Source organism: Eumetopias jubatus, unplaced genomic scaffold (genome assembly GCF_037043125.1).
Source record: "Eumetopias jubatus isolate StellerSeaLion01/CBP00866 unplaced genomic scaffold, mEumJub1_p1.0 scaffold_9, whole genome shotgun sequence".
Taxonomy (NCBI): domain Eukaryota; kingdom Metazoa; phylum Chordata; class Mammalia; order Carnivora; family Otariidae; genus Eumetopias; species Eumetopias jubatus.
In genome coordinates this window covers 32,418,180-32,440,553 of record NW_028274815.1, presented here as the reverse complement: position 1 = coordinate 32,440,553, position 22,374 = coordinate 32,418,180, and the positions used below count along the sequence as shown (strand labels likewise).

The window sequence follows — 22,374 nt, the reverse complement described above, 5'->3', positions numbered from 1 at the left end:
ATTCACACTGTTTAGAAATCTCTATCCTGACTTTTTAGTTGTTAAGAGCTTTTCAAAAAGTAGAGAGTAGTTAAAATATGTCTAGTGTCCTAAGAATTATCAGTTCATGCAAGAAGTAAATCCAACAATTATTAAAGGCCTCCTCTACGCTAGGCACTGCCTGGGTGGTGCAGCGCTGGGGTGAAAAGGCAGCCTTTACAAGGTCTGACGATTTAAGTTGCTCGCGGTGCTGAGTCAGCAGCAGGGTAGGGGACAGGACTCTGCTGCTCCCGTAGGTTCTCATTTCCTGAGTTCATGAATAGATTATCATTTTAAAATCTAATTTGTAAGTTGCTAAAATCTCCCAGCAATGTAGATATTATCTTAATAATCAGAACAACTTAAATTTCTTAAATCAACATACGATTTCACTTACGTTAGAGAGTTGAGAAGTATCGTACATCCATACTTTAAGCATTTGAGAAATGGTGACTAAAAACAAGTAGCTTGGATTTAAAGATAATGCAAAATCATGTCTCTCTCCTTTTTTATAGACTAAATGTTTAATACACTATCTTTTCTCAACACAGAGAAAAGACTTTGACCCTAGAGAAATGCATTAGTTTTGATTTAAGCTGAACTTCAGTTAAATACAATGAGGTGTTTTTTTTTAAATTAACCTGATTTAGGTTTCCTAAAATGGAAAATAAGCATAAAATTTCCCTAGTAGAAAAATGAAATTTTATCTAAAGAGTAACTATGTGCTATTTGTAATCTGTCCTAATTCATTGATGGACAGCAAAGAAAGTTTGTCTCATAGTGGTTAGCAAATAAAAATTCTAATGTGTTGTTTTGTCTGAATTTAAGGTCACTGGTTTTAAGGACCTTGTTAGCAAATTTTGGTATATTTTAAGAGAGTGGATAATTTGAAGAAATATTTCATTTTTCATTTTTTGGCTCATCTTAAATATATTTTTGAATAATATACAGGCAAAAATGCAAAAAAAAAAAAAGATAGCCCATCACTAAATGCTTTTCCAGATTCCTTAGTTCCCATTGTCTAATTTCTGATTGTTAGACATTTTCATAGTATATAGTTACTTTGGCTAGGTAAAATGTTAATAATTTGCCCAACCTTCATTTTTTGATTAATTGGATCCCTGCTTAAGGAACTGTATTCTATATAACGAATCACTGGCAAGGTAGGTTGGCCAAAAGTTTGGCCTTTGGCTGTGTTTCGTGTACAGGTATATACATACATGTGACATGAGCATGGATGTAGCACTTCTCTTACTGTACTGATATGTCTGCTTTATTCTTGTGACTAGGCAGTGTTTTAAAACTCACAGGATTTCCTGCTTTCTCCATAGGTGATCAGGCAGACAGATTTCCATTTATGGGTTTCTACTATTCCAGACCAAACAGGAACTAAGATAGTTTGATTGTTTAGTTTTTTTTTGTTTTTTTAACAGAATGATTTGTATTTTGACTTACTGGGTTTTCTTTTCTTTTGAATGCTGTTATTATTGGCATCAACTTTTCTGATCATTTAAAACCAACAAATACTGTTTTTAAAAGAAAACAATTATTTCTAATTTTGTTTTTAATGTAGAGCAAAAATTCTAAAGATAAATTCTCTTCTGAAGACTTAAATAATGGCGAAAAGAGTAACTGAATTACACAGTTCCTGGCACAGATGAGTGTAGTAATAGTAAATGCCACATCTGGAATCAGAACGCTCTCTTCCTGTAAGCTGTGTGACTTTGAGAGATTTACCTCAATTTTCTCTGGTAAAATGGGGATTATAATAGTCCCGGCCTTGTAGGGTGCTAAGGGTGAAAGGTAGTAATCATTGCAAAGCATTTAGGACAGTTGGGGTTTAATAAATACTTACTAATTGCCCTTACCTGTAGTATTTACTCAGTAAGTAATTGTTGATATAAGAGCAAGTAAATATGAGTGAATAAAACTACACTTTGGTTTTAAAGACAGAAGTTTTTTTGTTTTGTTTTCGGATATAATCAGGACAATACCTAAAAGATTGTTTTGAGCCATTTAGGCAATTTCAGATTTTAGTAACCAGCAGCCTGAATTTCTTAGCTAATTTGAATATGCTAAATATTTTGGCTGTGGTTTTTACTTCCCTCTATCAGTTTCTTCACTTCACCAGTTAAATCTATAATTGCATATTGTTCCATTTTTAACTTTTCATCCAGATTTCCAGATTATTTTAGATTGACTTAGTAATTCAGTATCTGTGGGCATCATTTTTGTTTTATTTTGTTGATTACTTTCTAAAATTTCCGTAACAGAAGAATCTACATGGACTAGTGAATAGTGACACTGTTTATTGTAGAGCACCCAATCTTGGTGATTAAATCAGTGTCACGTTTTTCTCTAGGGCTCTGAAGATACAATATTTACTGTAAATGAACCTCTTAGCAAATTTAGCCATGTTTCATTTTCTCTTCTATAAAGCCTGAAAAGCAAATCATATATCCTACTTTTCATTAAAACTTTATGAATTCTATAACTTTATTAACAAAATATCTGTAACACATAGTAGGAGATTTACAAGTAAATAAATAAAAATTTACATGAGTCCCTAGCCATAGGCTAGCTGCCTTCCTGTGTTCTTATTAAGCCTTTCTCTCTTATTCTTGGAGAATCTAACACTCTCAGGAAGATTCTTTTTTAAAAAGTGGAATGCTATGTAAATCCAATTAAATATGATAATTGAAAATAAACGACATTTTGAATTTCCCTCTTATTTTCAAATTTGAATATTCTCTTCTGGAAAAAGAGGTGCCCCCCAAAAACTGTTGTCACGTGTGTAAGAAAAAGTGTTTTTCGTATCTTCCAAAATGATATAAAAGCCCACTCTACACTTCAGAGATACTGTGTTTAACTTAGTAAAATAGTTTGAAGCAGTGCTTCTTCAATTTTTGGTCTCAGGATCCTTTACAATCTTAAAAATTATTGAGGACTCTAGTGAGCTTTTGTTTATATGGGTGATAATTGTCAATATTTATAGTATTGGAAATTTACACTAAGAACTTTTCAAAATATTATTTAAAATAGTAATATACTCATTACATGTTATAAATAACAATTTTTGTGTGTGTATTACTCCTCACTAAGGACCAGTTTAAATGCCACCTCTTTATGATACCTTCCTTGTAACAGCACTTGATTCCTCTCATGAAACTTAGAAGCAACAAATAATTGTGATAACAGTCTTTATATATGTCAGTGTAATTCAACAGACTTTTTGTTGAGGCCCACTAATATTTTTTATGAAAAACAGCTATTTTCCTGAAACAAAGTAATAGTAAGAAAAGTGACATTGCTTTATATTTTTTGCAAATCTCTTTAATATCTGGCTTAATAGAAGACAGCTGCATTCTCATATCAGCTACTAATCTGTTGTGTTGTCATGCATTTTGTAATCTCTGGAAAACTCCAGAGTTTCATTCTCAATGAAAGAACAGGAGTGCAAAAGGTAAATGCTTTTTTGTAGTATGTGTATTATGAAAATAGTTTTGTTCTTGCAGACCTCCTACAGGAGACAAAGGGACCTCAGAGATCCCTAGACCACACTGAGAATTGCTAGTTTAAAGAAATGTTGCTCAGTCAATCATAATAAAGAAAATACTAATTGAGTAATTACTGTATTCTAAATTACTATTCTAAGGACTTTACCCATATTCAGTGTATCGTCAGATAAACACTTTGATGTAGGTACTGTTATAATTCCTGTTTGATAGATATAGAAACTGAAGCATTGCAAAGTAACTTATTGCAGGCCACACAGCTTACAGGGACAGAGTCAAGGTTCAGATTCAGGCTGTCTTTGCTTCATAACCTGGCTATCCTGTTTCTAGTCAGAAGTCCTTGAGCTAGCCCTTGAAGACCTTTGTGAGTTAGATGATAGATTTGACTGTAGTACCTCAATTTTTTTTATCTACAAAATAGGATTTGCAGTTAGTTTATGGCTTTCCCATGTCATTTACACTTGAGTTAGAGCTTTGTCATTTTTTAATACTTAGGTTGTTAGTAAGCTGGCCTAATTAAAATATTTGAAGACCAAAATCTATTCTATTAATTGCGTATACCAGCTAAACCGTACCTTTCAGTTTCTCTGATATTATGGTCTGGTATTTGATCATTCTGAGGGCAGTTTTTTCCAATATATATGAGGGGGGAAATGATTAGAAGGTACTGCCTTAGAACTTTCAAGGAGAGTAAATTTCTGTTGACTCACTTTTACCTTAATAATGTATTAGTAACTATATTTCTCCCTATCCCATTGGCTTTAAGAAAGCTATGGAGTTTTTATGCTTGAAGAGTGTAACATAGGAGATACGCTGCATGAACTTGCAGTGAAAAGAAGTAAGGGAACTTCAGGAATGCCACGAGTGCTCTCTTACATTCCTAAATATCAAAGTTTCATAAATTGCTCCTAATGATAAAATCCTCGCACCTGGTCTGATACAGGCTTAGTCTCCCAAAAGTGTAAATGTGTTTGCCAGTACACCACTGGAGAACAGATACGTCAGGTAAGTGAGTGTCTTCTGTGAAAGCAAAGTGCTACTACATTCATGTATTCACATCACATGCATGCATGCTTTTGCAGAGATCCAACATGTTGAGTTTCATTTTGTAGGATTGCCTGAGAGCATGTTTTTTTTAAAGTGTGTCACCTTCCTTATTTTAAGAAAAAGAAAATATAATTTCAGGTGTCAGGTAAAATGTTCCAGGTAAAATTTGAATCCTGGAAACCCCTGGCTATGACCCTGCAATTATGGTTTTGTCAGTCCTATTGTGACATTTCATGGTGGGTTGTCCTCTGTTTGAATTGGTATTTTTCAGTAAACATTAGGACTTATTTTGTTCATTTCAAATACATGTATAAAGACATTAGCAACAGAAAATACAGATATATTATTAAATATAACTTGATGTTCTGTGGTATAGAGATCATTGTAGCAGATGTTAGTAAATAGTAAAGAGTAATTTTAAAATTTGTGGGTAAGGTTAAAGTGATGAAAATGTACTTGGTATTCCTTTGCTTATTTATTCACATTATCTTTTGTTTTTGTTTTTGTTTTCTCTTAAGGAGTCTTCTGAAGTCTGTTGAAGAAGAATTACATCAGCGGTAATTTTGATTTTTAATTAAGCCTAAAATACTTTATATCATAGATGAGTAAAGTCTGTTTGCCCCCTCTCTGTCATGTAGCCTAAGATTGTTTTGTTGTTGTTTAATTCTGAATCCTGCAAATCTGCAGAAATAAAATTCTGTCTTGGAGTGGCCTTTCCTGCATTTTCTAAAATTTACTCTTAACGCTGTTTTGGTAAAGTCCATTTAGTGACAGTGGAATTATCCTTTGTCCTTAGAGGGCATGTCGCACATTTAGAAGATGATGAAGGGGATGATGACGAATCTAAACAGTAAGTTCTGTTTCTGTTTTTGATAAAAGAAAATGTGTCATTTGACTTGATTTCATAAATATCATTAGTAACATAGTATTATGGGTTATACCACAGTTTCTTTCTCTTTCCCTATTATAGTTGTGTTAGCTCAAGCACCATTAACAAAACACCATAGCCTGTTGGTTTAAAAATTGATCTCACAGTTCTGGAGGCTGGGAAGTTCAGGCTCGAGCTGCAGGCCAGTTTAGTTCCTAGTGAGAGGTCTCTTTCAGGCCTGCCAGGTGGCTGCCTTTTCACCGTGTTCTCACGTAGGCTTTCCTAAATGCACGCATGCAGAGACAGAAATCTCTTCCCCTTTTCCTATCCGATAAGGACCTCACTCTTATGACCTCGGTTAACCTTCCACTAAACACTAGAATATGAGCACAATTCAGCCAAGTTGTCTGCGTCTCTGTAACAAGGATCCCCTTTCCTCCCGTTTCCAGTAATATGTTCATCATTTCCATCTAAGACCTCAGCAGGATGGCCTTAATGTCCACATTCTACCAACATTCTGTTGGTGATTATGTATTCTCTAAGAAGATGGAAACTCTCCTGCAGCTCTCCTCTTTCTGGCTGCTCACCAAGATCACTGTTAGTGTCCGTATTTATAGCATGTACCTTAGAACTCTTCCAGCCTCTACCCGTTACTCAGATCCAAAGCTGCTTCCACATATTTGGTTATTTGTTATAGCAGTACCCCACTTCTTGGTACCAAGCAAGTCTGTCTTAGTCCGGCCTGCCATAAGAAAATACCATGGACTGCGTGACTTGAATAACAGCAATTTGTCACACTCTGGAGTCTCAGGTGTCTAAGATAAAATAACGGCCTATTCAGTTCCTGGTGGGGGCCCTATTCGTGGGTTGTAGACAGCTGCCTTCTTGCTCACGTGGTCTTTTCTCAGTGTGTACACAGAGAGAGAGAAGGAAGGAGCAACCTCCTTTCCTCTTATAAGGTCCTGTGGGATCAGGACCCCACCCTTAGGACCTCCTTTAACCTTAATTACCTCCTAGAAGCCCTATGTCCAAATACAATCACATTAGGGGTTAGGGCTTAAACAGGAATTTTGGTGGACAGAATTCAGTTCATAGCACTGGCTCATGACAAAGAACTTTGAAATGTCATAAATTTGTAATTGGTAGATGCTATAATTATTACTGGAACTACAAAGAGGCTTGTACTTGGTTGATTAAATTTCATCTGTTATGTTTTAAATAAACACATACATTGGATATAAATCTATTTTTCAAGAGGGAATATTTTCACTTATGTAAGCATTGATACTTAGTTTTTTTAGATTTTTTTTTCCCCCTTTGAAGAAAGGTGCAGTTTCATGGGAGAGTGACACCTGACGAGCAGCTGGAGGCATAGGTTTTCCTTTGTACCTCACTACTCTGTGACCTTGAATCAGATCACTTAGCCTCTCTGGGCCTCCCTTTCCTCATCTGAGAGTTAATGCTTGATCATCTTTTCATTTTTTTGTACATCTAAAATGCCAGTCCTGAGTTGTAATGAATTTTAGCTTCAATCAAATAAATTCTACCTAAAATTTTCCAGCAAATAGATGTAGCTTTTGATGAGCTTCATCAGAGATATTTCATATCTAACAGTAAAAATGAAGCTTACATTGTAATATATTTTTATACTATATCATTTTGCTATTTTTCCATAAACTAATTGCTGCTTATGTTTTTATAATAATTACCTTCCAATTGATATAAACTGGAACTGTAGTTATCTTTTCCTGTTTTAATTTGAAACCAAGAAAGCATATCTCTTTAATTACTTCTGAATAAAACTTCATTCAGTTCACAGAATATTTTGGAAAACACTCATAATCTCAGAAAAGGGAACTTGTTTATGCAAATTTTCTACCATATCTTTGAAAAAATTAATTATATTTTAGTAAGAATTCAATTCTGATTCTAAACTCTCATGTTTTTATAGTTCAACCATGAAAGCGAAAGTTCCACCTCCTTTGCCACCAAAGGTAAGCAGGTTTGTTTTTCAACTTGAATTACGTGGGGGTGTGTGTGTGATTGTTCTGTCACTTTAGTACTGTATTAATAGTTTCTCTGTAGCTTATTTTCACTTGGGATCCACCCCCCAAAAAAAAAAAATCATGAACAAGTGACTAACCATGATATAGATGACTGCGATTATTTTTGTTTGTCTTTTTTTAATTCTCCAACGTGTCACTTAGTGTTTATGCTAAATAAGTTCGAGAAATTTGTGCATGAAAATGATTGTTAATGGGTTAGTATTATTTCACCTGGTTAGAAATCTCACATTTTTTGTAAGATTTTTTTTCCTTCAAAATATATGATCTACTAGTAATTGATTTCTTGAGAATGGTTAATGGATAGTGATTTATCATCATAGATATTAACTATCAGAAGGTACTTTTACGTTAAAAATACAAAATAGGACAGCAATTTTCAAAAATTTTTTAGCAAAAAATCCTTTTGTTAAAAGCATCATAAAATACTAAAATTATTCCAACTGATGGGTTTTTTTTAAAGATAAAATGAGTTAATATAGGTAATAAAAATTTATAAATTTATATATAGAGCAAATTTTAATTATAAAATTGAACTGTTTATAAAATGAGCTGTTACAAGGTTTGAAATCAAGGATTATAAATGACAATTGGAGTCTGACCAGTCTTGGCATCTAACGTATTACTGTATTTGGTTTTCATTTTATACTTTTGAAAAAATCATGATTCACGCAGGTAAATAATACTGTACTTACTTGTTTAGTTTTACATTAGAATTTCAAAAAGGTAAGTGCTGAGCAATCTTCCTAATAAGGGACACATTTATAAGAATTTATAAATTCTCCAAACTGTCAGCTGACTGGAGGTTTTTTCATTGTCTGCACAGAAAGTTTCTTAGCCATTCCATATTGCTGTGTTAGTATTCTCCAGTATGATAAAAATTTTAATTCTCCTTAAATCTTCTCCTGCCCCAGTCTGAGAGATTAAGCATTAACATAAAAGACATTGAGTCATCTAAAAGAGACAGTTTAGCCTTATAAAGAACTGAAATCTGATTAGCCTGAATATTTAAAATAAAGACTCATTTAAATTGGAGATTAGAAGAACCAGAATATTTTTATTTAGCAAGTCTAGGTAGGAAGGCTTATGAAGGAATTAAGAGGCCTTTTTTTTTTTCCTGAGAAAACACGTCATTGCACATTTTAAGGAAGTATGTAAGATAATCTGAATCAGATAGTTGAATAACCTTGGAGCTTAGCTAGTAAACACAGTTCGAAAGCCTCTGATATATAATGGTATTTACTTAAGGGAAAATGTTTAATATTTTTCCTTTTGAATGAAACATGAATAATTTCATGTTTAATCCTTGGTCTCCTTTTCTGTATTATTTCAGCCTAAGTCCGTATTCATACCACAGGAAACTCATTCTACTGATGATGATAATCAAGGAACCATCAAGAGATGTCCCATGTCAGAGAGCCCAGCAAAACCATCCCAAGTTCCGCCTAGACCACCCCCACCCAGATTACCTCCACAAAAGCCGATTGCTTTAGGTAATGGGGGAAGGGAGGGGGAGATAAGCATGTTACCAGGGTTTAGTAGTGTGTGAGAAAAATGGAGGGTATCTTTCTTTTAAGAGAGTATTTGAAATTCCTTTGAGAGAGGAGAGAAGAAAGACAATGACCATAGAGATGTTTTCTGCTTTTTGCCACATGGTTTGAAGTGTTTATATGACAGGATTACCTGTGACCCATTCTGGGATTCAAATGTCCTTGTTTCTCATCTCATATCTAACCTCTTCCCTCTTGGAGAATTGTGAATGCTCAGTTCATCATTTATCTTAGCGTGGCAGCAGAAGAAACTGAACTCTGAACAAACAAGGACAGTGTGTTTTGGTTGTAGGCTACTTGTGTTTTAGAAAAAGAGGAGGGTACTCTAAGTTCTTCATTTTATCATTTTTAGAAAAATGATTGTCACCATTACTAGGTATTTGCCTCCAAATTAATACTAGAAGATGCTGTTTTAATACTATATTCTTGCATATTATGCATAAGAAGCAATTTAAAAAAGAACAACTCAAGTTTCCTGGATAACATAGTGTAAATTACCCCTTTCCTGAAAGTAGTTATATATTCAGTATTTCTTTGTCTTTTACACAAATACATGTGCTTAGTTAGGCATAACCTGATTTTAAATTTGTATGAAAATAGAGATATAAGTAGCAGAACATGTGTATCAGTCTTCTTTCTTGAGTACTAAATATTTCTGATTGGGTGATCCCAAGTGAAGGCAGAAACCATCTGAGAGATCAGATGGTTTTTTTCTTTCCTACTTGATAATTTTCTGAATGAAAGTTTTCATGAAAATTAATTCTTTTTAAATATATTTAAACATCTCACTGAAGGAAATGGAATGAGTTCCTTCCAGTTAAATGGTGAACGAGATGGTTCATTATATCAACAACAGAATGAACACAGAGGCACAAACCCTTCAAGGAAAGAAAAGAAGGATGTACCAGTAGGTATTTATATTTATAACCTCTACTTGTATTTTTCTTTCTCATTGTTAAGTTAGTTTTGTTATTATAATTAATGAAACTGTAGCCGTTGTATATTTTACAATATGGTATTTAATATAATGATAATAGATTGCTTAAATCTTTAAAAAAGTAACTTTGCTGTGGCAAACTTGAATGATGGCCAGTTGGTTATAGTGGTGTATTATAAAATGTGACCTTCTGTATACAGGTAACTCTTATTATTCTCGTGATGAGATTGATTCTTAAAAAGTTCCTTTTTCAGTCTCAAGAAGTTATGGAAAGAAGGACATGGACGGATAAGGAAAGCTAGAATTTACTCAGGACACATTTTTAACTGTAGATTACATAATTCATGGTATTACTACTCTTACTCAAAGAAAATAACAAGGAGGAAGAATTACTTTCCAATAGATATAAAAATATCACTTCAGGATAGATGAAGTTAACCTTAACAGCTATTCCTGTTACAGATAAATAAATACTATTTATCAGGGAACTAAAATATTTTAATATCTGTAAAGAATTTGCTCTTCATCACCACGTTTGTCTGTCTTCATAGAACTTAAAACAACAAAAAATCCTTAAAATCCCCAATTCAGCAGATGAGACCATGAGTTGAGATGGTATTTTTTTTACGTTTTTGTATATATTAATATTTATTTTTATAGATATTTATAGTACATTTAAAATGTTTATGTGCATTTAGCTATGATTTTATGTAGGAAGCACATTGCTAGAGGCTTTTGTACTAATCTAATCAACTTTTTTTTTAAGATTTCATGACATAATATGACATACCATTTTTTATTTTCAGTTAAAACACTTAACTGAGATTATCCATCATAATTTGTGAAATTTAGGTAGGACATTGTTAACAAAAGTGTAAAATGCCCTTCAAGAATAAGTTCTTATGAAGTCTGTCCAACTGAGAAAGGCCTTTTTGTTTTCGTCAGTTTAACTTTTCGCAGCCCTGTTAACGTAGTAGTACAGAGATACAGCCTCATGACTGTAGGGCAGCATAAGAACCTGTGAGAGATGTGTGCATTTTTAATTCACTCTGTTACCTTACTTCATTAGGATAAGGAACTACTGTTCTGTAGTAGTGAAACTAACAGTCTCAGTAATTCTGAAATATGTCCATGACTGTATCATAGCATAAACAGTATCCATGGTATATTGAAACATGACTACAGTTTCTGCAGCTTGAAATTATTTATAGCCAGTTCTGTCAATACTTAATGTAAATCTGACAATTACAACATTCAGAGCTCCCTAATTAAAAATGTTTTGCCAAAGTAGATGATCTAACATAATTTAAGGACATCAATATAAAACTAAATACATAAATTATTTGCAAAATGGAAAAACATCAGAAATTAGTGGCCGTAATAGGCTGTACATCTTCATAGACATATCTACAAAGTAAAATTTCAAATGGTCTTAATTTCAAAAGTGTCTAGTAGTTACAGAAGTAGTACTACATAGAATATTTCATTTGTATCATGTATACGAAATCAATTAATAGCTTTTTAGTTAATTTTTGTCACATCATTTAGATGATTTTGACTTAGATTGAGAAAAAATTAGTATGTCATTCCTTAAAATATTAAGATTAACCTCCAAAGAAGTCTGGACTTTCATAAAATATATGTTTAAAAAGTATCATCTCAGGACGACTGGGTGGCTCAGTTGATGTGTCTGCCATTGGCTTAGGTCATGTTCCCAGGGTTCTGGGATCGAATCCTACTTCCGGCTCCTAGCTCAGCAGGAAGCCCGCTTCTCCCTCTCCCCCTGCCACTCCCCTGGCTTGTGCTCTCTCTTTTTCTCTCTGGCAAATAAATGAATAAAGTCTTAAACTTCTTTTTTTTCTTTTTAATCTTGAATTAGGAAAGACTACATTTAAAAAAATAAAGTATCATCTCTCTCAAAGAGATTCCTTCTCCAGGGGACACATCATATACTCCAGGCATGTAGCCCCTTGGAAAAATATCTGGTATTCTTGAGTATGTTGGAGGTGAATGATTATGCAATTTTTACTTTCCTGATAATTACCAGTATACTTTGACCAGTGATTGATATATTTGAATTCATCAAAATGTAAAACTTCAGCTGACATTGTAAACAAGGTTAAGATAATCTACAGACTAGGACAAGACATTTGTAATATATTTAATAGATAAAGTATTCAAATCTAGGGCGCTTGGTTGGCTCAGTCGGTTAAGTGTCTGCCTTCAGCTCAGGTCATGACCCCAGAGTCCTGGGATCGAGCCCCTCATTGGGCTCCTTGCTCAGCGGGGAGCCTGCTTCTTCTCCCTCTGCCTGCCACTCCCCCTGTTTGTGCGCTCTCACTCTCTCTCTCTGACAAATAAAATCTTTAAAAAAAGTATTCAAATCTAAATTATATAAAGAACTCCAAAAAATAGGTAAGAAAAAAATAACTCAGTAAAAAAAATGAGAAACGACACTTCACAGAAGAGAATATACAAATAGCCAATAAACTGTTTTTTAAATATTCTCAGTCTTCCTAACAATCAGAGCCATGCAAATTAAGGAGAAAATATTTTTTACTCACCCGCTTGATAACATTAAGTGTCTGTGAGACCAGAAGGAACCAGGGCTCTCCTACATTGCTGATGGGTATGATATGAAATGAGCACTCGGAAAGACAGTTTGGCGGTATCTGCCAAAATGTAAAAGGTTCAGCCCTTTTGTTCCAGGAGTTTCTCTTCTCACAGCGTACCTTAAAAAAAATCATTCACACATTGCATAGTAAGATATTCGCAACGGTGATCATTTCTGTATTGTTGTTATAGTGAAAAATGGAAAATAACTTAAATATCCAGTAATAATTAGGGAATAGCTAAGTAAAAGTATGTTATAGTCATACTGTGCTGCAGTTAAACAAATGAACCAGATCTATGTGTACTGATAGAAAGATCTAAGACCCAACATTAAGGCAAAGAAGAGGTTGATAAAACAGTGCATAACTATTTATGTTATAAAACACACACACAAACAGTGTTTTCTGTAGGGAATCGTATATATATACACACACACATGTATATACACACACACACAAAAGAGGTATGGAAATATACACAAATACATGAGTACATATAGTTGTCTAGAAAAAAGGCTTGGAAGGGTATACACTAAACCAGTTTTTGTGGGGGGCAGGTACCAGGAATAAGTGTACTATAGAAGGGTTATAGGGAACTTCAGCCTTATCTGTATTGTTTCGTTTTACAAAAAGAAAGTATTCATGTATTTTATTTTGATACATGTGTTTGAAATACAGTATTGTTATACCAAATAGCAACAAATGAAGTGTATTCATGCATGTATTCTTCTTCTAGAAGCCTATTAGTAATGGTCTACCCCCAACACCTAAAGTGCATGTAAGTATAAATATCAAATAGGTTGTTTTCAATCTAAATACAATGAAAGATAATTAATTGCTTGACTATGTATCTTTGGTTAGAATTTTTTACCGGTTTGAAAGAATCTCCTTGGGGCGCCTGGGTGGCTCAGTCATTAAGTGTCTGCCTTTGGCATAGGTCATGATCCCGGGGTCCTGGGATCAAGCCCTACGTCGGGCTTCCCTGCTCAGCAGGAAGCCTGCCTCTTCCTCGCCCACTCCCCTGCTTGTGTTCCTTCTCTCACTTTGTCTCTCTCTGTCAAATAAATAAAATCTTAAAAAAAAAAAAAAGAATCTCCTTTATTAATAAAAAAAAATCTCTAAGATTACTAATTTAAATATTGTTACATCTGAAAAGTAGCTTTACAAAATAAAATTATGGTAAATTATACATTTTAAAACTCCTTTATTCCAAAATTTGTTAATATCTTCTTTGTAGATATTTTTGAAGAAATGTGGAAAAGGCACATGGATACAATAGGAAATACAAAATGTAGATATGACACATTTTTTCCTAGCGTTTTCAGTTATCAAAAACAGAAGTTTAGAACTAGAAGGAGCATTAAAGGACCATCTGGCCCAAACTCTATTTTGACCATGAGTAAAATTGAGACCCCAGAATCTTTGCAAGATCACAGAACTCCACCCAGTTCCTAGATAACACTCCTGTATTCTGGTTTTTTTCACTCTGTCCTGGTTTTTTTGTTTTTTTATTAGACCATGCTACCTTAGGATTAAAATTATATTATTATATTATAAAATTATATTAGCTCAGTGTAATTGAGTTGCATCATATAGATAGAAGTGCATTTTCGCTGCTCCAAACCTGTAACCTAAAATGTAGTTTGACGCTAATTTAGAAGGTTTCTAGTCTGTAACCTCTTGACTCTTCTTTTTAGCCCTTTTAGTTTCTTACTACACTTTGTAATAGTATAAAGATCTAAATATACCTTGTCTTACAAAATGAAAGTTTTGAGAGTAAAGGGCTCCCAAGTCCCCAGAGACACTTAAACAGCCAGACACGATTTCCTGTTTGGCTGCAGTGCGAAGCCCAGTACGATCAGCTGTCCAGGCTAGCTTATGGTTGGGGTTGGTTTGATTGTTCGGCACCTCATTTTGTCATTTGGATTTTTAGGGATTAGGTAGCACCTCCACATACAAAATTTTGGCAGTGATCTTGAAGAATAATTATCGGAATTAGTTAAATGATACAATTTCTGCCCTATACCATAAAAACATTTTTTATTGGTCTCCTACCACCTGATGGTATTGCCAGGTTATTGTTTTTTGGTACTAAAATCTTAAAAATGTTGGTTGGTAGATTTCTTCTAGGAAAAAGGAAATCTTAAGGTTTATGATTTTATTTTTTTATGTTAGTATTTTTAATCCCTTATAATCAACTATAGTAATGCGTTCTGTCCCTGGCTATTGTCTCCATATTTGTGAAGAAAATATTCCAGCTATAAAATGATGCAGTGCTCTTCTTCTCACCAAATATTTTTGTATTCTTTCCCCCCCGAGTTGTTAGTAGAAAAAGTGATTAAATGAATAAGCTTTCTTGTATTTATTTATTCTAACCTGAACAACAGTTTCAAAATTAACATTTTACTCTTTGAAGATCAAAAAAAAGTTCAAATGAATGATACTATATTTCCTTATAAGGTATTTATTATATGTAAGACTTGTAAATGGCCTTGGTAAATATTAACATAAAGAAATAAAGCTTTTTATTGACCATCCAGGGAAAATAAGCACATTTTGCTTTTTTTTTTTTAAATGGGTACAGACCATGTTTTGAAGTACATAATACGGTTTTGTAATCAACTATGCCTTTTTCATGTTGTAATATTAAATTTAATGATTAACATTAAACATTTTAGGTCATGAAATAAGAAACTTTTCAACTTTATAGAGGTTATGATTTCCTTCTTATCAGGGAATATTGTATTACTTGGTTGTTATTTGTTTTTCCAGATGGGTGCATGTTTTTCGAAGGTTTTTAATGGATGTCCCTTAAAAATTCACTGTGCAACATCATGGATAAACCCAGATACAAGAGGTAGTACTATTTGTTTTTATCTGTTATCTAATTGTTTTTTAACTTGAGGCCATGAAAGCAATCAGTTTTCTTCATATTCTGAATACCTTTCTGAAAAATTTTTTGTTATAATTTTAAAAAATTATTTAAGGTAAATATGTTTCTCTGTGTTATTAGCAGTGTTGGAGGTGACATGTAACACTAAAATTTCACTGTATGGTCCCCATATCAATAGAGTGAAACCTTATACTCTCTGCCACCCTGATTTCCCCCAGAAAAGTTTTTTTTCTGTAGCTGCACATTCAGTATCTTTATGCTTTAGGCACAGTTGTTATTAAAGGAGTTTAACTACCAAGGGTCCAGGGTGTAGTGAACACTTTAGAGGACCTCTCCACCTTAAAGGGGATCATAATAAGAATCATTGTCATTAGTCACTGACTAAAGACCACCAGCATTCTCTCACTATGTATCTTAGTATCTGTATATGCAAGATCTACATGAATACATGCCCACACATGTTCTTACTAAATCTTTTAAAAATCCGAGGTGGAGGAACTTGTATTTCACAAATAGGGAATATGACATTCAGAGAGGTTCATTGTTTCATCACCAGTCAGGGGTAAAGCTGCACTTGGAACCCAGCTCAGTTGTATTGTCAGACCACAAAGCTTATGCTTTTAATCTGCCAGCACTAATCCTAAATACTGGGCAGTCTAGGAATGCTCTCGGCATTCTAAGTTGTTCTCAGCATACTTCAGTTCAGTCTGGAGAAGTTCTTTACCTGTTGTTTTTTATTATCAAAAGCAGATCAGACAGGACCGTGGCTAAACTACCGTCTTCTAGCAGATATTGAGTACCCTAGCAGGTATCCAAGTTTTAGTTAACTTTGAATAGGCAGTAGCCAGATCCTGGGTTTTTTTGTTTTGTTTTGTTTTTGTTTTTTGGGGTTTTTTTTTTTAGATCCTGGTGTTTTGATGTTGCTGCTTGTAATGGTAGCCCATCTGCAAAAATATTTTAAATCTGTATCAGTTCTTTATATTTTATACATCAATTGTACATGATCTTCTCTTAAAGGAATTTTAGAAAAGAAGCTACAGATTCTCTGCCAGTCCTCAGCACCTTCTGATGAGCGAGGAACCCTATCATTCCAGACTTCAAAACCTTTTACATAAAAGTTTTCCTCTCTACTTTGAGGCTGGCATTTACATATAGCTCAGTTCATTAAGGTAGAGTGTTTAGCCACTTAATTTGTATTAAAATATATTTACTGCTTATCAATCACAATAATTCTTCATGTTAATACATATTTACTTAATTTCTATATAAATCCTTTTTGATAGTATTTTACATATCAAAACCGGTGAATTACTTTTGTCATTTCAGATCAGTACTTGATATTTGGTGCTGAAGAAGGGATTTATACTTTGAATCTTAATGAACTTCATGAAACATCAATGGAACAGGTGTGTTATTTTGTATTTTCTGTTTTTTAAAGTTATATATAGATACTAGGCAAGAAATGTTTCAGTTCTAGGATTTTCTGCCTCTTTTATCCATAAGAGCTTCATAGAGCATGTTGTATCTGTCAGTACTGAGGACACATTCGCAGAACTAGTCCTTGCCCTGCAGGACCTCGTGATCTAACAGAGAAAGAGACATAGCAGTCACTGCAACACTCAGCTGTCACACTAGGAGCCAGCACAAGGTCGAGGCCACAGAGGTGCAAGTCACTAGCACCACCTGTGGCAGGTGAAAAGAGACCATTCATAGCAATGAGTAGAAGCTTCCCAGACAGACAGAGGGTAAATATGAGGGCATGAAGTTGGGAATTGGTGCAGCAAGGATGGGGAATCATGAACAGACATTCTGACTGGAGTACAGAATGAGTGCAGAATGACCAGGTCCATGTTTTAGAACTATCTGTTTGCAGTGTGGTGAGAGATGACAGGAGAGATTTTGGTCAAAGGGTGAAGAAGTGTTGAGTCGGGGCAGAAGTGGAGAGGACAGAAAGGAAAAAGTGGGGTTTGGAATTGTATGGGGACCATTTGTTACTGTCCCAGTGACTGGGGGAAGCTTTTGATATTTAGTACCCAGGGGCCAGCAATGCTAAACAACCTGCAAAATGATAATGATGGTGTTAGTAGCTAATACCTATATAAAACTTACTTTGTGCCAAATACTGTTTTTAAGCTTTTTTAGAGATTTATTTATTCCAGAGAGAAAGAGAGAGGAGGGGCAGAGGGAAAGAATCTCAAGCAGACTCCCCTATTAGCAGGGCTCAATCCCATGACCCATGAGATCATGGCCTGAGCTGAAATCAAGAGTCAGACACCCAACAGACTGAGGCACCCAGGCGCCCTGCCAGATACTATTTTTAAACGCTTTACATAATTAATCTTCACAACAACTCTCAAAGACAGATACCATCATGGATTGCATTTCCGATGAGAAATCTGAGGCACAGAAAGGATTAGTAACTTCTCAGAGATCCCACAACTATTAAGTAGCTGAACTGGGTGGGATATGAACCCAGCCAGCTGGCTCCAGAGTCCGTGTCCTTAACTACTTCACCACACTGCCTTTCCCACTTGTATGGCTCCTGTAGAGAAACACCAGACCTAGAGAAAAATTAAAGAGCTAGAATTGGCCATATTAAATGACCTCTTCAACATGGAGGCTCAGGAAAAGTCTAGGTTGACTCCAGGTCTCCAGCTAGAGTGAACGACGGTACCACCTGTCAGGGTATCGTATACAGAAGGGGAAGTAAATTTGAAGGGCATGATACTGCATGAAGTTTGGTCACATTGAGTTTTGGGTGCCTGTGGGTTGTATAACTGTCCGTTATCAATATAAATTGATTACAAATACAATGGAGAGAAAAAATCCCTAAGTAATGGTATTTTCTTCATAACCAAACATTTCCATCTTTTCTCATTGCAGCATTTTTTTAAAGTTTTTTTTAAATTTATTCATTTGACAGAGATAGAGAGGGCATGAGCAGAGGGAGAGGGAAAAGCAGGCTCCCCACTGAGCCAGGAGCCCGATGTGGGGCTCGATCCCAGGACCCCAGGATCCTGACCTGAGCCAAGGGCAGATGCTTAACCATCTGAGCCACCCAGGCGCCCCTCATTGCAGCATTTTTTAATTAGATTTTCCAACAAGATCCTAAACTGTATGATATACTTTAAATCTTTCAATCTGGAAGTGGTATACAGTGACATGGCTGAAAAATATTAGAAACTAGTGAAAAATGAAAAGGGTCTTGTTATTTATAATAATTAGTAAATAACTCAAAGGTAGTGATATTTTTTTGAATATAATATATCTAAAAATCACCTGAGGGGCGCCTGAGTGGCTCAGTTGGTTAAGCGGCTGCCTTCAACTCGGGTCATGATCCCAGGATGATCCCAGGGTCCTGGGATCGAACTCCGCGTCAGGCTCCTTCCTCAGTGGGGAGCTTGCTCCTCCCTCTCACTCTACCTGCTGCTCCCCCTGCTTGTGCTTTCCCTCTATCTCTGTCAAATAAATAAAATCTTTTAAAAAAATAATAAAAATCACCTTGCAGGTAACAATATTAATTATAAGGAACAAGACCAACTTCATGCATAGGTGGGGTAAGCATTTATCCACCTAATTCAAGGGACTGTTAAGTGAAGGTGCCCACCAACCTTACCCGGTCGCAGTCTTCAGGAAGTCCCCTCCTGAGATGCTTCAGCAGGGGAAACTACACTGTTTGATTAATATATTCTGAGCTACACATGCCCTACAAAGTGAAACCTTTTCCCTCGAAGAGAAAGCCTTTGAGAGTAGGGAATGAGAATATGTGAGATCCTGAGTTTTTTTCATCTTGCTATGAAATTATTAGGTGGATTTTCTCTGTCCTCTAGGGGAAGGAGACCAGGTGGCATGAGTCTGCTAGATAGGGGAAGATGCTGGAAGGAGAGGAAATGACACCAAACAGGGTCCTGATTTTTTATCTGCTTTTATTATTTATAGCTAACATTCACTGAGTGCTCCGCATGCACCAGTCTTCCATGCCCTTTTCTTGTTTAATCACCACAGCAACTCTGTTAGGTATAGGTGCTCCAGTTTACAAATAACAACACTGACTCACAGAGATCACATTATCCAAAGTCACAGTCACTGAGAAAGCAGGTATCTGAGTCTGCAAACTGCAGAACCTACTCTTAACTACTGTCTACTTTCATTGAATGGATTATTTCACCCAGAGCCTACTTTGCTAAAGGAAATAGACATTAGAAATCTAGAAAAGCTTTAAGGTTTTATTAAATGTGGTTAAAAACAAAAATCCAATGTGAAATCCACTTAATAAAACTTTGCATAAATGCTTTTTCATTGTCCCTGTGTTGATAATTATGCGAGGAGTTTGTGTCTTGCCCAGATACTTTGTGTATGCTTGTATTAAACAAGCTAACTCACTTACATTTACAAATATATCATCTCACAATAAGCCATAGATTTAATACTAGAGAAATACTTAAGTTTTTTATGAAGATAAGCCCAGTTCAAGAGTATTAAATAAAAATCAGTTTTTTGCTACTTTGATAATATACTGCTATATGGCTTATAATAAGTCATTGCCCCTCTTTCTGCCTAATTTTCTCAGTATAGCCAATGAATTCCCAATTCTATTGTGAATTTTTTATGACGAGCATAAAATAGGAAATGTTTATGTCCTTTCGGTCTGAGACACAGCTATAGGCACATTTTTCAAAGTTAAAAACTATGGCAAAAATACAGCATCGAGAACATAGTCAATAATATTGTAATAACATTGTATGGAGACAGACGGTGACTACACTTAAACTGTGGTGAGTGTTGGATGAGGTATAGAATTGTCAAATCACTATTCTGTGCACCTGAAATTAATATAACATTGTATGTCAACTCTGTTTCAATCTTTTTAAAACTATATTGCCATGTTTTATTTGGAGAAATTAGATACTTTATGGGAGTATTTTGCAAATAAATGAAACAATCAGGTTTTCTGTAAAATAGGTTTTACTTAGTTTCTTTCCCTTTTGTTATTACCTTTTCTCCTTTAGTTATTCGGGGCCATCATTGTGACTTTGTGCTTTAATAAAGTAAGCCCTTAGAGGCCTTGGTAGTTTCATTCGTCCCTTATTCTCTCGGTTCCGGCCCATATCCCAGTCTAGTTTGGAGTAACTGAGTAGGAGCCGCCAGAGCAAACCCAGCACTTGGGCTTGTTAAATGAGAATACTTAATTACATTCATCAGTGGCTCTCAGACTTCATTATGCATCAGAATCACCTGGAGGGCTGCTTAAAACCTAAACTGCTGGGCCCCCTTTCAGAACTTCTACTTCAGTTAAGTCTGGGGTGAAATCCAAGAATTTGCATTTCTAACAAATGCCCCCGTGATGCTAATAATGCTGATGTGGATGGAGGGACCACTGGGCTTCATAATAAAATATATTTATGAGAGCAGTTATGTTTTGCCTTCAAAATATATGGACCGTGTTCCATGGATTCCCTTTTCTTTGCCCTACATACTGACCACTTTCAAACTTCCAGAGGTGCCTCTCCGTTCTTATGGACTGTATTTCAGAAATGAATTCCATATCTATATTCTTAATTATTTGTACATTTTCATCATATTCCCTCAGCCTTTTTTTCCTCCATACCTAGTGTTTCTATACCCTGTGTTCCACTGAACCATGATCCTTTTTTCTGTCTCTTCTGCTCCAGAAGCCATGCATGTTCGTATGCCTAGATACAAATGTATTTGGAGAACTACACAGAAAAGTTAATTACTTAACCCCAGAACCATAATAAAGGAATAGACATTGTTTGAAAATGGGCTTTCTGCCCTTGCAGTTTGGGATTATTGTAGTTCTTAACCATAAGGGAGACTCAAACTAATCATATCATATTGAGACTTAGGTAATGAAATTACATTGCTAATTTACTTATTTTTCTCCCATAGAAATGTATGTGTATATATATCATCGGGTTTTAAATGTCTTCTAAAATGAATTTCTATTAAAAATAAGTTTCTTTTTTTAAGAACTAGCCCATTGATAAGACAGCTTGCATGGTTAAATATGTATATATTTATGTTACTATCTTATCTGTTATCTTTTGTAAACTTTGCACTTTTTTTTTTTTTTAAACCAGCTATTCCCCCGAAGGTGTACATGGTTATATGTAATGAACAATTGCTTACTATCAATATCTGGTAAGTCTTTTAGCTTTTACATATCTTACAATTGTTCCTTTTTTAAAAGACTTTTACATATCTTACAACTGTTCCTATTTGTTATTAGCTTTTATATCATGATTATTTTTCTTTACAGGTAAAGCTTCTCAGCTTTATTCCCATAATTTACCAGGGCTTTTTGACTATGCAAGACAAATGCAGAAGTTACCTGTGGCCATTCCAGCACACAAACTCCCTGACAGAATACTACCGAGGTAGCTGTACATTTACTTATGTTTCATCCTTAGAAGTAATATGTTAGTTAATTCTAAATAATAGTTATACTATAGAAATTGAAAAAAGCTCTCAGTTTGGGTTAGTAGAAATCATGTGTAATGAAAAAATTGTGAGAGGTAATATTTTCACAAGAACTGAAGGTACCTCTGGAATTTTAAAACTGATTAGTATTTTCTACAAGGTTAAAACTAATTTTTTTCTATGATTTGCTAGTAATTTTTCATCACATATAGTGCTTCCGACATATTTGTGTTAATTTGAATAAAGTGAATTTTTTTCAAGGTAGTTTCTAAACTTAGAAAATCAAAATGATTTATTAAATCAAGGTTTTTACATTAGAAGATAATTACTTAGGAATTGAGGGGTTTTGTTTTTCTACTTTGAGGAGTTTTCCATTATGCTCTCTCTTCCTTTGGTTATTATTATATTGCACCTCATTTGTTGGCCAAAA

General features: G+C 34.7%; 1 protein-coding gene across 1 annotated transcript in view; it reads left to right on the top strand.

Annotated features, from left to right (window-relative positions):
- MAP4K3 (mitogen-activated protein kinase kinase kinase kinase 3) overlaps positions 1 to 22,374 on the top strand; it is a 184,945-nt gene that overhangs the window by 142,760 nt on the left and 19,811 nt on the right. Inside the window, exons 16-25 of the mRNA XM_028117156.2 lie at positions 5,099 to 5,137; positions 5,377 to 5,430; positions 7,400 to 7,442; positions 8,845 to 9,004; positions 9,856 to 9,968; positions 13,347 to 13,388; positions 15,383 to 15,467; positions 16,830 to 16,909; positions 21,605 to 21,665; positions 21,784 to 21,901. Of these exons, the coding sequence (XP_027972957.1) occupies positions 5,099 to 5,137; positions 5,377 to 5,430; positions 7,400 to 7,442; positions 8,845 to 9,004; positions 9,856 to 9,968; positions 13,347 to 13,388; positions 15,383 to 15,467; positions 16,830 to 16,909; positions 21,605 to 21,665; positions 21,784 to 21,901 (795 nt within the window). The remainder of the gene's footprint in view (positions 1 to 5,098; positions 5,138 to 5,376; positions 5,431 to 7,399; positions 7,443 to 8,844; positions 9,005 to 9,855; positions 9,969 to 13,346; positions 13,389 to 15,382; positions 15,468 to 16,829; positions 16,910 to 21,604; positions 21,666 to 21,783; positions 21,902 to 22,374) is intronic.